The sequence below is a fragment of the Octopus bimaculoides genome, chromosome 13 (genome assembly GCF_001194135.2).
Source record: "Octopus bimaculoides isolate UCB-OBI-ISO-001 chromosome 13, ASM119413v2, whole genome shotgun sequence".
NCBI classification, from domain to species: domain Eukaryota; kingdom Metazoa; phylum Mollusca; class Cephalopoda; order Octopoda; family Octopodidae; genus Octopus; species Octopus bimaculoides.
This window is the reverse complement of record NC_068993.1, coordinates 59,454,150-59,468,005: the sequence shown is the minus strand read 5'-3', so window position 1 is coordinate 59,468,005 and position 13,856 is coordinate 59,454,150. Positions and strand designations below refer to the sequence as shown.

Below are 13,856 nucleotides of genomic sequence, written 5' to 3'. Positions count from 1 at the left end.
ATATTTCGTCATATCATAATATTCCATATTCTGAAGCACTTGTTATATAGTTCTGGTCAAGGTTCACTTCTGCAATTTATCATTACAGAAACGAAATAAATTATCCTTTTTATCTTATACTGCTTTTCTTATTATTTCAGGATCCTTACTGAAGCTGGCATATAAAAAAAAAAGTGTTTTCATATCAGAAACATCATCAATATTTACTATCTTTTCAAGACTCAAGGACGATGTTATGCAGAACAAATATAACCATGTTTATATAAGTCTTGTGAATTATGCTGAAAGGTTTCTTCTGGGTGAGATTATTTGCAACATTCTCTCCCCTACCTGTCCCTTGCTGACCGACATCGCCAAGTCTCTCATTTACTACAAGACACCTACTTCTGTCTGGAATGAGTACATAATAATTTGCATTGTAAATAGATTAATTTATAAAGGACTTTGCAGTATAGATCACAGTTAGCAGATATATAGCACAAAGAATTTTTGTTAGAAATAAATCATAGGAAGGAAAACAAAATAAATATTCATATCTTGTGGTGAGAAAAGAAAAGTTATTATATAAGTTAAAAGATTGATATTTTTTTCCTGAAGAGATGGCAAAAACCTTAGACAAAGCTTCGTATGAGTGCAGTATATGTAAAAAGTCTTTAGCTTCAAAAGGTAATCTAACTTCTCACATACGTATTCATACAGGAGAGAGACCATATCACTGTGGTGTCTGTAGCAAAACTTTCTATCGAAGTGGTGAGTTAACTATTCATAAACGTGTTCATACAGGAGAGAAACCATATCAATGTGATATCTGTGGTCAATCATTCACCCGTAAAGATATTTTAACTACACACAAACGTATTCACACAGGAGAGAAACCATATCAATGTGATATGTGCAGTAAATCATTCTCCAGAAGTACTAACTTAACTGATCATAAACGCATTCATACTGGAGAAAAGCCATATCATTGTGATTTCTGTGGTAAATCATTCAATCAAAGCAATCAGCTAATTAAACACAAACGTATTCATACAGGAGAAAAACCTTATCACTGTGATGTCTGTGACAAATCATTCTCTCGAAACGATGAGTTAACTGCTCACAAACACGTTCATACAGGAGAAAAACCATATCAATGTGATATCTGTGGTAAATCATTCCTTCAAAATAGTGCCTTGACTGGACACAAGCGTATTCATACTGGAGAAAAACGATTTCATTGTGATGTTTGTGGGAAAGCATTCTCACAGAGTACTGCTGTGACAATACACAAACTTATTCATACCAGAGAAAGACCATATCGCTGTGATATCTGTGGTAAATCATTCATTCGAAGTAAAGATTTAAAGGGACATAAAAACATTCATTCTGGAGAAAAACCATATCATTGTGATATCTGTGGTAAATCGTTCACACAGAGTAATGCTTTAACTTATCACAAACGTATTCATACTGGAGAAACACCATATCAGTGTGATATCTGTGGTAAATCATTCTCTAGAAATAATTCCTTGAGTGGTCATAAACGTATTCATACTGGAGAAAAACCATATCATTGTGACATCTGTGGTAAATCATTCTCTCAAAGTACTGCTGTAACTGTACATAAACGTATTCATACAGGAGAGAAGCCATATAATTGTGATATCTGTGGTAAATCATTTTCTCGAAGTAATTCCTTGACTGATCACAAACGCATTCATACCGGAGACAAACCATTTCATTGTGATGTGTGTGGTAAATCATTCTCGCGAAGTAATTCCTTAGCTGAGCACAAGCGCATTCATACTGAAGAAAATCCATTTTGTGATATCTGTGGTAAATCCTTCTCCCAAAGTACTGCTGTAACTGTTCACAAGCGTATTCATACTGGAGAAAAACCATATCATTGTGAGATCTGTGGAAAATCATTCTCCTACAGTAAGCTATTAACTAAGCACAAATGTATTCATATGGGGGAAAAACTATATTACTGCAATATCTGTGCTAAATCCTTCTCTCAACCTGGTGATTTAGCTGTTCACATCTGTAAGCTTACATGAGAGAAAGAACTTCATTCTGATATTTGTGACTGTGATAGGTGAGAGACTAAAAATAATAAAAAGAAACAAAGTACAGTATTTCATCATACTATTAAGTTGCTGGATAAATTTGTTCATTTCTTTCCTGTATTCTTTCAATTAACATGAAAAATATTTTTATCATAATGTTTTCTTGTTTATATGTAGCTCTTTTCTTCCTGTACAATTTTCATTTATTATTTCCCAAGTTTGAACAAAATTTATCTCTTTTCAGATGATGATGGAATGCCAGTTCCATCATCCTAATTGGCATTCCATTATATGATGATGAAATGCCAATTAGAAAAAAAAAAAGTGTTTTTAATTTCTACTTTTATTTGCATTCAATTAAGACTCCAAAGCTGCCTGAGCCATTCAAGACATTTGTGGTGTGTACTGAAAAGACACTATTACTGAAAGAACTTCACAGAAATAGTTTCCATTCTTCAAAGAGGGGAAATCCAACCACAAAAGCCATTTGTGTTCTGGATGACATATTTAATTCAAATGAGAATTGATTGAATGAGCTCATCCATGTGAATCTACTAGTGGATTTTGCATAATTTTCTTTAGAGTATAACACTCTTCTCTTGCAAGTACAAACCCACATCCTCCTCTGGTGCATGATTTAAGGCCAACTGAAACTTAGTATTTTTTGAGATTTTGTAAATTGATCTAGAAATATTTTCTTTGAGGATTTTTTTGAAGTTAATTAAACTTTAAGTAATTCTTTGTTAAGCGATTTTTGAGATTTCTTTTTAAAAATTTCTCAGAAACATTTCATCCTATCTTGTCTTTTTCTTAATTGCTTTTAACTCTTTATTCATTGATTTATAGCGAAAATTATTTCCACGTCATTCATTAGCCATTAAAAGTGTACCATTACACTGAATATAAAATCAATTCGTGCTGAATTGATGCTGGCAGCGAAAACGAATACATCTCTTTTAACTACTCTTAATTTATTTATTCATAATATTTCATCCTCCTCCTCTACCTTCCTAACCTCTTCTACTACGCTGTTGTCTTATAATACTTCCTTCTATATTTATTATAATAATATTTGTCTAGATATTGTTACTTCCGTCTGGCAACTACCATAACCGTTTCCGGCAAAGAATTTTCTCATGTCAGTCGAATTTATCAAAGAGAATATAAAGATAATAGAAATGTGTATTTATAGTGGTTAGGGTTAGGGTTTCGGAATAACTCTTATTTCTTCGTGGTAAAGAAAAAGGGGCATTTTTTCCCTACATTCTACGATAGTCCGCCAAAATTTCTATCAGAATCGTAATTTCCTTTGTCTCAAACACAGTAATTCTAGAAAAGAAAAAAAAAAAAATGGGGAGTGGGTAACTTTTGGGATAGCTATCGGTAATAAAATGGAATTTCGTTTTTTTCCCCTTTTATTTTCGGCATCTTATAAAATTCTGCATTGCTAAACAGTTTTTAATCACGATGATTATTCGCTTTTAGGTGCATAAACTCGCATTAATAAAACAGACTAAACAATGCGAGAGTAAATTCAATTCAAAAACAGGTTTATAAATACTTGATTATCACTAGAAAAACCGGTACTATTCAAGATGAGTGCTCCCAGTGCGCGTACCCGCGCATCCGCCCTAGCTAGTCGTAACTAGTCGATCCAATGAGGATTCTTTTCTAAACAAAGTAAATAATTTTTTTACACAAAGTATTATTTACTTTGTTTTAAAATAATTATTTACTTTGTTTAGAAAAAAATCCTCATGCATGTTTTGCGCATTCGCGCTAGATAGTCGCTGTAGGATCGATTAGTCACGACTAGCTAGCGCGGCTGCGCAAGTACGCGAATGCGCGCACCAGGACCGATCTTCTTGAATAGTATCGAAAAAAAACCAATATGAAATTTCATGAAAGTTGCTTATTAAATAGAAATGTATTCATTTAAAGGTAGAGATGGACTATATGTAATCTGAACCTTTCCCCCCCTTATTTATTAATTTTTTTTACGGAGGCGGGGTATACCCAGATTACATATACTCCATCTCCACCCATTTAAATGTTTACATATTTATTATTATAACTTAATTGGAATGTTTCCAGACAGGATGCAGGCTTGTAGCATCGTTACCGTACCGTGAGAATGGTAAGAGGTATATTTTCCGGCTCTTCCTGATCTGAATAGAAATTCTGTTAAAGAGCAGAGAAAGAGAGAGAGAGAGAGATCTCAGGCTGGAGCGGACGAAAAAAAAGTGACGTCATGACCGGAAGAGAAGGGAAATCATCTCAGTCGAAGAACTGCTGTCTTTGAGTCGTCTCTCTCTCTCTCTCCTCTCTCCTGAAGAAGACTTTGAACGTTGATCGGACGCGTGGAGGGAATTTCAAAGGGATGCCAATTTCTGGCCAGTGGCTGGTGTAGTGTGCGCGAAGCTACATGTCTTCTTCCCAGGTTAGGGCATTCTTATTTTTGCTGCTTTCGGCTCGCAGATCTCTTCTGTTGCTGCCACAGATTTTGAAATTTTAAAATTAAGTGAAGTCTTCAATTTCGGTTTATTGATGTCATTTTTCACTCTGAATCCGATTTTGTTTTATTCATTTGCGATCTCTTCTGTTGCTATCTCAGATTTCAATTCTTTTAATTTCCTTTTTCTTTAAGTGCCCATTTTCTGAACGTTTGTATAGTTGACATTCGAAAATCCAATTCCTTCAGATTTCCGACATGAATTTTGGATCGCATTTTCAAATCTACCTTGTTGGTACACAATTGTTTTCTGGGGGCGCCGTTTATGTTTTGACGCCCATTCCTTCTCGTTTTATCATTTATTTGTTGCTGTATAGTCCCATTATTGGATTCAGCAGAGAAAAGAGGTGGCGTAAAATGTAAACATCGTGCGTTGTCGATCGCAGAGAAAATGGAAATGCTAAAAAGACTTAGCTGCATGTCTGTGCGAACCATTTGTGAAACATACGATATATAACCATACAAAATCCGGCACTCCTCAGGTCCGGAGGTTGCTAGATTTTTGAATGTCAACCTGTACCACCTCATTTTTGTCATTTTTCTCCTGTTTTTTTTTCTATTTTCGAATATTAACCGTAACTGTTCTGTCACAGTTACTCTTTTCATTATTTTGAAGTGTGTATTTTCCTGAACCGGTTTCATACTTTCAAAAGAAGGAAGTTACCCAAGAAGAAAATTATAATTAAATCTGATTTTTATTGTCAATAGTTTATGTATACACATACAAATTTTGAGTTAAAAATTTCCAGTCATATGGATGTTATAGCATAAAATATGGTGATTGGGGTCCAACTGGACTCCATTGGTCTTCTGTGAAATTTTTTTTTCTGTTCTTTTTTCAGATATTCTGACAAACTATAAGTCAATTTTCTTCATATTTGTACTGGTATAAATCAATATACTCAATAATCAGGAGATTAAGTGGGCTATCTGGGTTTACCTGTGAAGCTGGCTTCTGTGACTGAATTCCCTGATCGTATCTCAGTGAGGTTGCTGCAGCTGCCAGGGTGACTAAGAAGATAAAGTGTAAGTGTTGACACAGAACAATGCATGTGGTATTGCAGCAGTGGTGACAGCAGACACCGGTAGGATGAAGAGGCAGGTGGCAAATAGTGAGATGGACTTTTAAGAGACAATGCTTTAGGTGTCAGGGTCTGCACGTGGTCAGACTGTTAGGAACTGAAACTTGAAGTGATGTCTTATGGACATGACCAGCACCTGCCAAATGGCACGCTATTGCAGACAGGGAAATAGAAAAAGGGAACTGCTGTGCTTGTAACTCCCCCAACACCCTATTAGAGGCACACCTTTTGTTGCTGATGGGTGCAAGCCCTGGTCAATATGGGTTGCAACAACAAACCTGGTAACCATAAAAATGGTTGAGAGCTGGAGTGGGAAAAGTAACCTCAGTGGAGTGGATGGTAGGGAGGTTAAATGCAGGGGTCTCAGTGAAATTGAGCTGTAAGTACAAGGAGCATTGATGAAGCTACAAGTGATTGCATTCCATGAGATACTGGACAGTATTGACATGGAAAGGGACATGATTGGTTGGCAGTGTTGTGAATATGGAGCAGAGGAAGGAGGCTGGTAGGTGCAACAGGTTGCCTTCAAAGAGATTGAAGAGAAGGGCTGGTTTGACAGCAGACAATGGACAGTGGAGTACTTTTGCAAAGACAAACTCACCTTGAAAAGAGAGGGGTTCTCGGATAGAGGAGGATATTTTGATACCATGGGAAGAGGAAATGAAGAATGGTGTGCTACTGATGATAGCTTTAGTGCAACCGACAAAGAACAGTTGGACTGCCATGAGTTGAGCAAATACATGTAATTTGTCATTAAAGAAACGAAATAAATTTATACAGTTTAATTATCCTCTGTATCTTATACTGTTTTTCTTTGCTATTTCAGGGTCCTTACTGAAGCTTGCATAAAAGAATTTTTTTTATATCTGAAGTGTCATCAATATTTACCATTCTTTCATGACTGAAGGACAATGTTATGCAGAACAAATATGACTGTTTATCTAAATCTTGTGAATTATGGTGAAAGGTTTCTTCTGTGTGAGATTATTAGCAACACTTGTATAATTCACTGTCTGCAATGAATACAATATCGTTTTGCATTGTAAGTAGAGCAAGAGACATACATATCATCGTGTGAGAAGAAAAGTTATTGTTTAATGAGTTAAACAAGAGATGGCGAAAAAATTAGCAAAATCTTCATATGAATGTGATATCTGTAAAAAGTCGTTTGCTTCAAAATATTATCTAACTATTCATATACGTCTTCATACAGGGGAGAAACCATATCACTGTAGTATCTGTGGTAAATCTTTCTATCGAAATAGTGACTTAACAATTCATGTTCGTGTTCATACAGGAGAGAAACCATATCAGTGTGATATCTGTGGCAGATCCTTCACTCGTAATGATGTTTTAACTATACACAAACGTATTCACACAGGAGAGAAACCTTACCAGTGTGATATGTGTAGTAAGTCATTTCCCAATAGTACTAACCTGACCGATCACAAACGCATTCATACTGGAGAAAAACCATTTAAGTGCGATTTCTGTAGTAAATCATTCAATCAAAGCAATCAGCTAATTAAACACAAGCGTATTCATACAGGAGAAAAGCCATATCACTGTAATATCTGTGACAAATCATTCTCTCGAAATGATGAGTTAACTGCTCACAAATATGTTCATACAGGAGAAAAACCTTATCAATGTGATATCTGTGGTAGATCATTCCTTCAAAATAGTGCCTTGACTGGACATAAACGTACTCACACTGGAGAAAAACCATTTCATTGTGATATCTGTGGTAAATCATTTTCTCGAAGTACTAACTTAGCTGGACACAAACGCATTCATACTCAAGAAAAACGATTTAATTGTGATATCTGTGGTAAAGCATTCTTACACAATATTTCCTTAACTGGTCACAAACGTATTCACACCGGAGAAAAACCATATCATTGTGATATCTGTAATAAAGCGTTTATTCGTAGTAACGATTTAAGAAGACATAAAAATATTCATACTGGTGAAAAACCATATCATTGTGATGTCTGTGGTAAATCATTCTCTCAAAGTAAGACCTTGACTGATCACAAACGTATTCATACTGGAGAAAAACTATATCATTGTGATATCTGTGGTAAAGCATTGTCCACAAATCATTCATTGACTGATCACAAACGTATTCATACTGGAGAAAAACCATATCATTGTGATATCTGTGGTAAATCGTTTACTATACGTAATTCCTTGGTAAGCCATCTACGCATTCATACAGGAGAAAAACCATATCATTGTGATATCTGTGGTAAAGCATTCTCTCAACATACTGCTGTAACTGTTCACAAACGTGTTCATACTAGAGAAAAGCCATATCATTGTGATATCTGTGGTAAATCTTTTTCCCAAAGTGCTACTGTAACTGTTCACAAACGTATTCATACAGGAGAAAAGCCATATCCATGATATATCTGTGGAAAATCATTCTCCTACATTAAGCTATTAGCTAAGCACAAATGTTTTCACATGGGGAAAAATCATATTACTGTAATATCTGTGGTAAATCTTTCTCTCCATCTGATAATTTGGCTATTCACGTCTGTAAGTTTACATGAGAGAAAGAACTTCGTTCTGAGAGGTGGGAGACTAAAAAAATCTCTTAACTCTTTGCATTGATAAACAATTGTGACCCTAAATAATAATAAAAAGAAACAAATAAAATACAGTATTTCATCATACTATTAAGTTGTTGGATAAATTTGTTCATTTCTTTCCTGTATTCTTTCAATTAACATGAAAAATATTTTTATCATAATGTTTTCTTGTTTATTTGTAGCTCTTTTCTTCCTGTACAATTTTCATTTATTATTTCCCAAGTTTGAACAAAATTTATCTCTTTTCAGATGATGATGGAATGCCAGTTCCATCATCTTAATTGGCATTCCATTATATGATGATGAAATGCCAATTAGAAAAAAAAAAAAAAATGAGTGTTTTGTGGGAATTAGCTCAGATGGTAGAGCACTCAGCATGTAAGAAGTACCAGGATCAATGCTCGGATTCTCTGTGTTTTTTTGATATTTGATTTTTGGTATTGTCAACGTGCATGTATGACAAAATATAAGTGATTTGGGAAAAAAAACTGGGTATACAAGGCATTAGATGTATGCAAGAGAAGACTGCACTGGTATGGTCATGTAATGCATTAAGAGGTACCGATCTCTAATTGTAGAAGAAACATGGAAGGAGTAGATCCAAGAAGATGTGGTGAGAAAGGATCTACAAACATTGGGACTCGCTCTGTAAAGTGTTAGGAAGGATATCCAAACAGAAACGAAACCAAAACAAACATGGAGTCTGGGCAGCTCCTCAGTTAAAATTATTGATAAAAAGTTAAGATTAAAATAGATGTAAAAACGGGAATTTGGCAACCTGATATTATAGAATTACGACGTTGAGGGTTCCAGTTGATTCAATCAACGGAACAGCCTGCTCGTGAAATCAACGTGCAAGTGGCTGAGCACTCCGCAGACACGTGTACCCTTAACGTAGTTCTCGGGGATATTCAGCGTGACACAGTGTGACAAGGCTGACCCTTTGAATTACAGGCACAACAGAAACAGGAAGAAAGAGTGAGAGAAAGTTGTGGTGGAAGAGTACAGCAGGGTTCGCCACCTCCCCCCGCCGGAGCCTCGTGGAACTTTCAGTGTTTTTCGCTCAATAAACACTCACAACGCCCTGTCTGGGAATCGAAACCGCGAGTCTGCTGCCCTAACCACTGGGCCATTGCGCCTGCACTGTTTAAACACCATCAATTGAAAAATGTTACGAACTTTTATCGAATATAATCTTCTATTTAGCACATTAACTTCGGCGGTACTTATACTGAAATTGGAATATAGTCCTCTGGTTCAAGACTGAACGGTGTAATTTGAGGGAAATTCAGCTGCTATTTCTAGAAAGATTAACAGCGCTGGTGAAATCGTACTTTAATCGGAATGGCTACGAAACTGTGGTTAGCAATAAGTCTCTGATTTATCTCCTCCCGTCAAGCAATCAACCGCAACGATTTCCACGTAAGATGTCATACAATTAGTCGACAGGGTCAACGATACATTAAAAAGAAAAAGGTAGAAGTGAGTATTTCTCGTGCTTAAACAATATAAAATATTTTGCAAACAGGTTTTCGGAATACCTTTTCGAGAAGGCAAAGAGCACAACACAAGAATACTAATTGAAAAGTCTCTCAATTCTTTGAATTACGATATAGAAAAGATTTATCCAAAAATTTAATTTTTTTTTTCTCTAATATTTTCGGGCACTACTTCTTAAATACAGAGGTCCCGATGCATCTATGTAACGATATGTTTTTACAGTGCACATTCGTAGGGGGGTTAGGGTTAGAGATGCGTCTGGACCTCTGTATTTAAGTAGTACCTATTTTCATCCCCAATTGCATCTTCTTTTCTTTCCCGATGAAGTGCTGATTGCTATTTCGAAACTGTGCTCTATGCTTATATCTCACTCCTCAATCTTGTCCTCGCTGCCCTGCTCACTGTATCATTGCTCACCTTTCCATGATTATATAGACATTATTCTTTTGGACAGATTTTTTCACAGCCCCTTTCCTGTCACCAACCCTCACTTATATATTTCCCTTAACCAGCCATGTGTTTATGGAGGACTAGAAACAAATGATGTTGTTTCCTTGATAGTGACCCTTGCTTCCAACTATTAAGACAAGGAGACATTTCTTTTCTGTGGCATGATATGATATGTATCTCTATTATATGTATATCTCTGCTCTGTTATGTTTGAAATAATGTGATACTCTTGATAAGTTCAGTTGTATTCTACAATTTATCACCATAGAAATGTGAATTTTTGGTGATTCTCTACAGTTTAATTATTCTTTATATCTTATACTGTTTCTCTATTATTTCAGGTCCTTGATGAGACTGGTATCAAAAAATTATTTTGCATCAGAAGCATCATCAATATCTATAATTTTTTGAAGACAAAGGTTGTTTTTTTGTCTTTACAAAATGGCAAAAAACTCAGGAAAGACTTTGTATCAGTGTGATATTTGTGAAAAGTCATTGACTACGAAAGGTCATCTTACTACTCATGTACGTATTCATACAGGAGAGAAACCATATCACTGTGATATCTGTGGTAAAGCATTCTCTCGAACTGGTGAGCTAACTATTCACAAACGTGTCCATACAGGAGAGAAACCATATGAATGTGATATTTGTGGTCAATCATTCACTCGTAAAGATATTTTAACTACACACAGACGTATTCACACAGGAGAGAAACCATATCAGTGTGATATGTGCAGTAAGTCATTCGCTAAAAGTACTAACTTAACTGATCACAAACGCATTCATACTGGAGAAAAACCATACCAATGTGATTTCTGTGGTAAATCATTCAATCAAAATAACCAGTTAATTAAGCACAAACGCATTCATACAGGAGAAAAGCCCTATCACTGTGATATCTGTGACAAATCATTCTCTCGAAATGCTGAATTAATTGCCCACAAACACATTCATACAGGTGAGAACCCATATCAGTGTGATACCTGTGGTAAATCATACCCTCGAAATTATCAGTTAACTACCCACAAGCGCACTCACACTGGAGAAAGACCATTTCATTGTGATATTTGTGGTAAAGCATTTAATCAAAGTTACATCTTAAAGGGACATAAACGTATTCATACTGGAGAAAAACCCTATCATTGTGATATCTGTGGTAAATCCTTTTCCAAAAGTACTGCTGTAACTGTACATAAACGTGTTCATACCAGAGAAATATCACTGTGACAACTGTGGTAAATCATTCTCTCACAGTAATCAGTTGACTAAGCACAAATGTATAAAACTATGTCATTCTCTCAACCAGTCACGTTTGTATTTTGAAAGGAGACAAACCAGGTCACTGATATTTGTAGTAATCATCTAAAAAGTATTATATATGTTTATATTCATATCAATGTGTGATGCTAAATAAGTATATACAAGCCATAAGCTACAGTATTTCATCATTATAACAAGATAAATGGATTGTATATCTATTTTGATATGTATAGTATGTGCATTCAGGTGTATTCTTGTATTTATTCCCTCAAGGGACTAACTCTGTTGTTGGTAATATCTATAATTTTATTTATAATATGATTCCTTAATGACTTTTTTGCAGAACTAAATTTTAATTTGCAAGTATCATTGTAATATTAAACTTTACTTAAATACAAAATGTGTGGAGTAATCTTTGAATTAACCCCAACAATGTTTTTATGGCCATTGTCAGTGCTACAATGTGGTGGACCACATTATCTCATGCATTTTGTCATTTCAAGTGAAAATCTCAAATTTCAGAGTTCTGGCTGCACCAATCTTTGTGGATATTTGTAAGGATTTGAAATCTAAATAAAACTTGTTTACTCTTAAATCATTTTTCTCTTCTTTTATATTTGGAACATCCAATCAAGTCTTTTACTAATTTTAGCTCTAAATTACGCATAGAATTCACTAACTTGATCTATGTATGATGAAGGTTGCACATTTTCTAATTTGATTTTTACCATTTTCTTCAAAGTTTTGACAGTGTTTTATATTAAATATTATCTGTTTCAATTTTGAATCAACGTTATTTCAAACCTTTGCACAAACTTTTACAGTCACCCGTTGCTGTTGAATACGTTGCTCTGTCATGTGTAGCATGGTCACGGTATGGCTTTGGACAGAAGTTATGGCAGGATATATGACCATACCTACACCATGAGTGGTTCCTGTCTGCCAACATATTTAACTTGCTGCCTGACAGAGCACTAACTCCATAAACTACATATATCTTTTTTTTACCATTGCAGATATAATAGAGCATCAAATGATGGAAATGTACTGCATTTTCCATCATTTTCATTTTTAATGTAAAAACAGAAGTAAACTCTGTGAAGAAAAAAAAAAAAAAAAACCCACAGTTTCTTTGTTCCACGATATCCCTCTCAGTTCCTGTTATGTGGGCTAAATTTCAGTTAAGCTGTTGAAATGTGAAGCTAACGGTTCAAAAGATACTTCTAATTTAAATTTTTATGAACAGAATTAACCTCGTGAAATCATAAATCCAGCTGAGTCAATGAGTCCCAAAGATATCCGAAATGAAAAATAGGTAAAAATACTAACACAGAAAAATATGTAATATACTGAGACACAGAAAAATTAAAACAAAACCCCGTGGATGAAAAGAAACTCGTGGTGTGAAGAACCAAGTGTGAAAAATCAGCATAGACAACAGCAATACAGACAACACAGCGTGCTGTTGTCATGGTAACAAGCTGCTAATGCCACGCTGTCTGTTGATTGGCTAAAATTACCCAAATTTCCCAAATTTAATTCCAAATAACATCAGATTCTTTAACTTACGAGATAAAGTATTCGGTTGATCGTAATCAAAATTCAGAGATGCATCGATACACCAAATTTGAAAGCAATCTCAGCTAAATTAAGTATGCGCTCATTTTGTGAATGAGAAAGACTAGATCCTCTGGTTCAAGACCAAACGGTGTAATTTGAGGGAATTCAGTCGCTATCTTTAGAGTGCTGGGCAAGAACATTGCTGCTATAGTTGTTTAGCCCAGATAAAGCCATGATTGAAGTCATATTGCATTTAAGTTTTAATTATTCTTTACTTTTTATTACCTAAAAACACTAGTTAAATCGTACTTTTATCGGAATGGCTACGAAACTGAGGTTAGTAATAAATCTCTGAGTTAATCCATATTTCCTTTCTATTTATTATAAACAATGTCTTTCTTAATTTCTCCACCTTCGTTAAACAATCCACCGTAACGATTTCCTCGGATGATCTTCTTCTCATGCTATTAGTCGACTGTGTCAACGATACATAAAAGAAAAGTAGAAGTGAGTATTTATCATGCTTAAACTATTTACAATATTTGCAAAACAGATTTTCGTAAAACCTCTTCGGGAATGAAAAGAGCAAAACATAAGAAGACTAATTGAAAAGTCTCCCAATTCTTTGAATTACGATACAGAAAAAAGTTTTTTGTCTTCTCTCTTCTAATATTTTAACCCCTAATTGTGTGTTCTTTTCTATCTTGATTGCTAAATCGTACTGATTGTTATTTTGATTGTTAATTAAACTGATTGCTATTTCGAAACTCTGCCGTTTTCAGTATTTCATTTCTTTCTTTTATATATATATATATATATATATATATATATATATATATAT

The 13,856-nt window shown here is 34.9% G+C and overlaps 4 protein-coding genes across 6 annotated transcripts in view; all 4 read left to right on the top strand.

Moving 5' to 3' along the window:
- LOC106867223 (zinc finger protein 271) overlaps positions 1 to 2,201 on the top strand; it is a 3,408-nt gene extending 1,207 nt beyond the window's left edge. For both annotated transcript variants that reach the window (XM_014912033.2, XM_052972514.1), the window contains exon 2: positions 141 to 2,201. In XM_014912033.2, coding sequence (XP_014767519.1) covers positions 600 to 2,042 — 1,443 coding nt within the window. In that variant the 5' untranslated portion in view covers positions 141 to 599 and the 3' untranslated portion in view covers positions 2,043 to 2,201. The remainder of the gene's footprint in view (positions 1 to 140) is intronic.
- A 2,013-nt stretch (positions 2,202 to 4,214) lies between these two features.
- LOC106867224 (zinc finger protein 271) lies at positions 4,215 to 8,329 on the top strand. The gene is made up of 2 exons (XM_014912034.2): positions 4,215 to 4,491; positions 6,472 to 8,329. Exon 2 carries the CDS (start codon positions 6,759 to 6,761, stop codon positions 8,052 to 8,054), a length of 1,296 nt encoding a protein of 431 aa, XP_014767520.1. The 5' UTR covers positions 4,215 to 4,491; positions 6,472 to 6,758; the 3' UTR covers positions 8,055 to 8,329.
- Positions 8,330 to 8,464: 135 nt separating this feature from the next.
- Positions 8,465 to 13,856, top strand: part of LOC106867226 (zinc finger protein 271) — an 8,541-nt gene continuing 3,149 nt past the window's right edge. Inside the window, exons 1-2 of the mRNA XM_014912038.2 lie at positions 8,465 to 9,724; positions 10,534 to 11,369. Coding sequence (XP_014767524.1) covers positions 10,634 to 11,369 — 736 coding nt within the window. The 5' untranslated portion in view covers positions 8,465 to 9,724; positions 10,534 to 10,633. The remainder of the gene's footprint in view (positions 9,725 to 10,533; positions 11,370 to 13,856) is intronic.
- The window catches only part of LOC106867225 (zinc finger protein 678), an 8,613-nt gene continuing 7,596 nt past the window's right edge, over positions 12,840 to 13,856 (top strand). The window contains exon 1 of one of the 2 annotated variants that reach the window (XM_052972515.1): positions 12,840 to 13,351. The gene's annotated coding sequence lies outside the window, so the exon portion shown is untranslated. The other variant, XM_014912036.2, reaches the window with a different exon arrangement.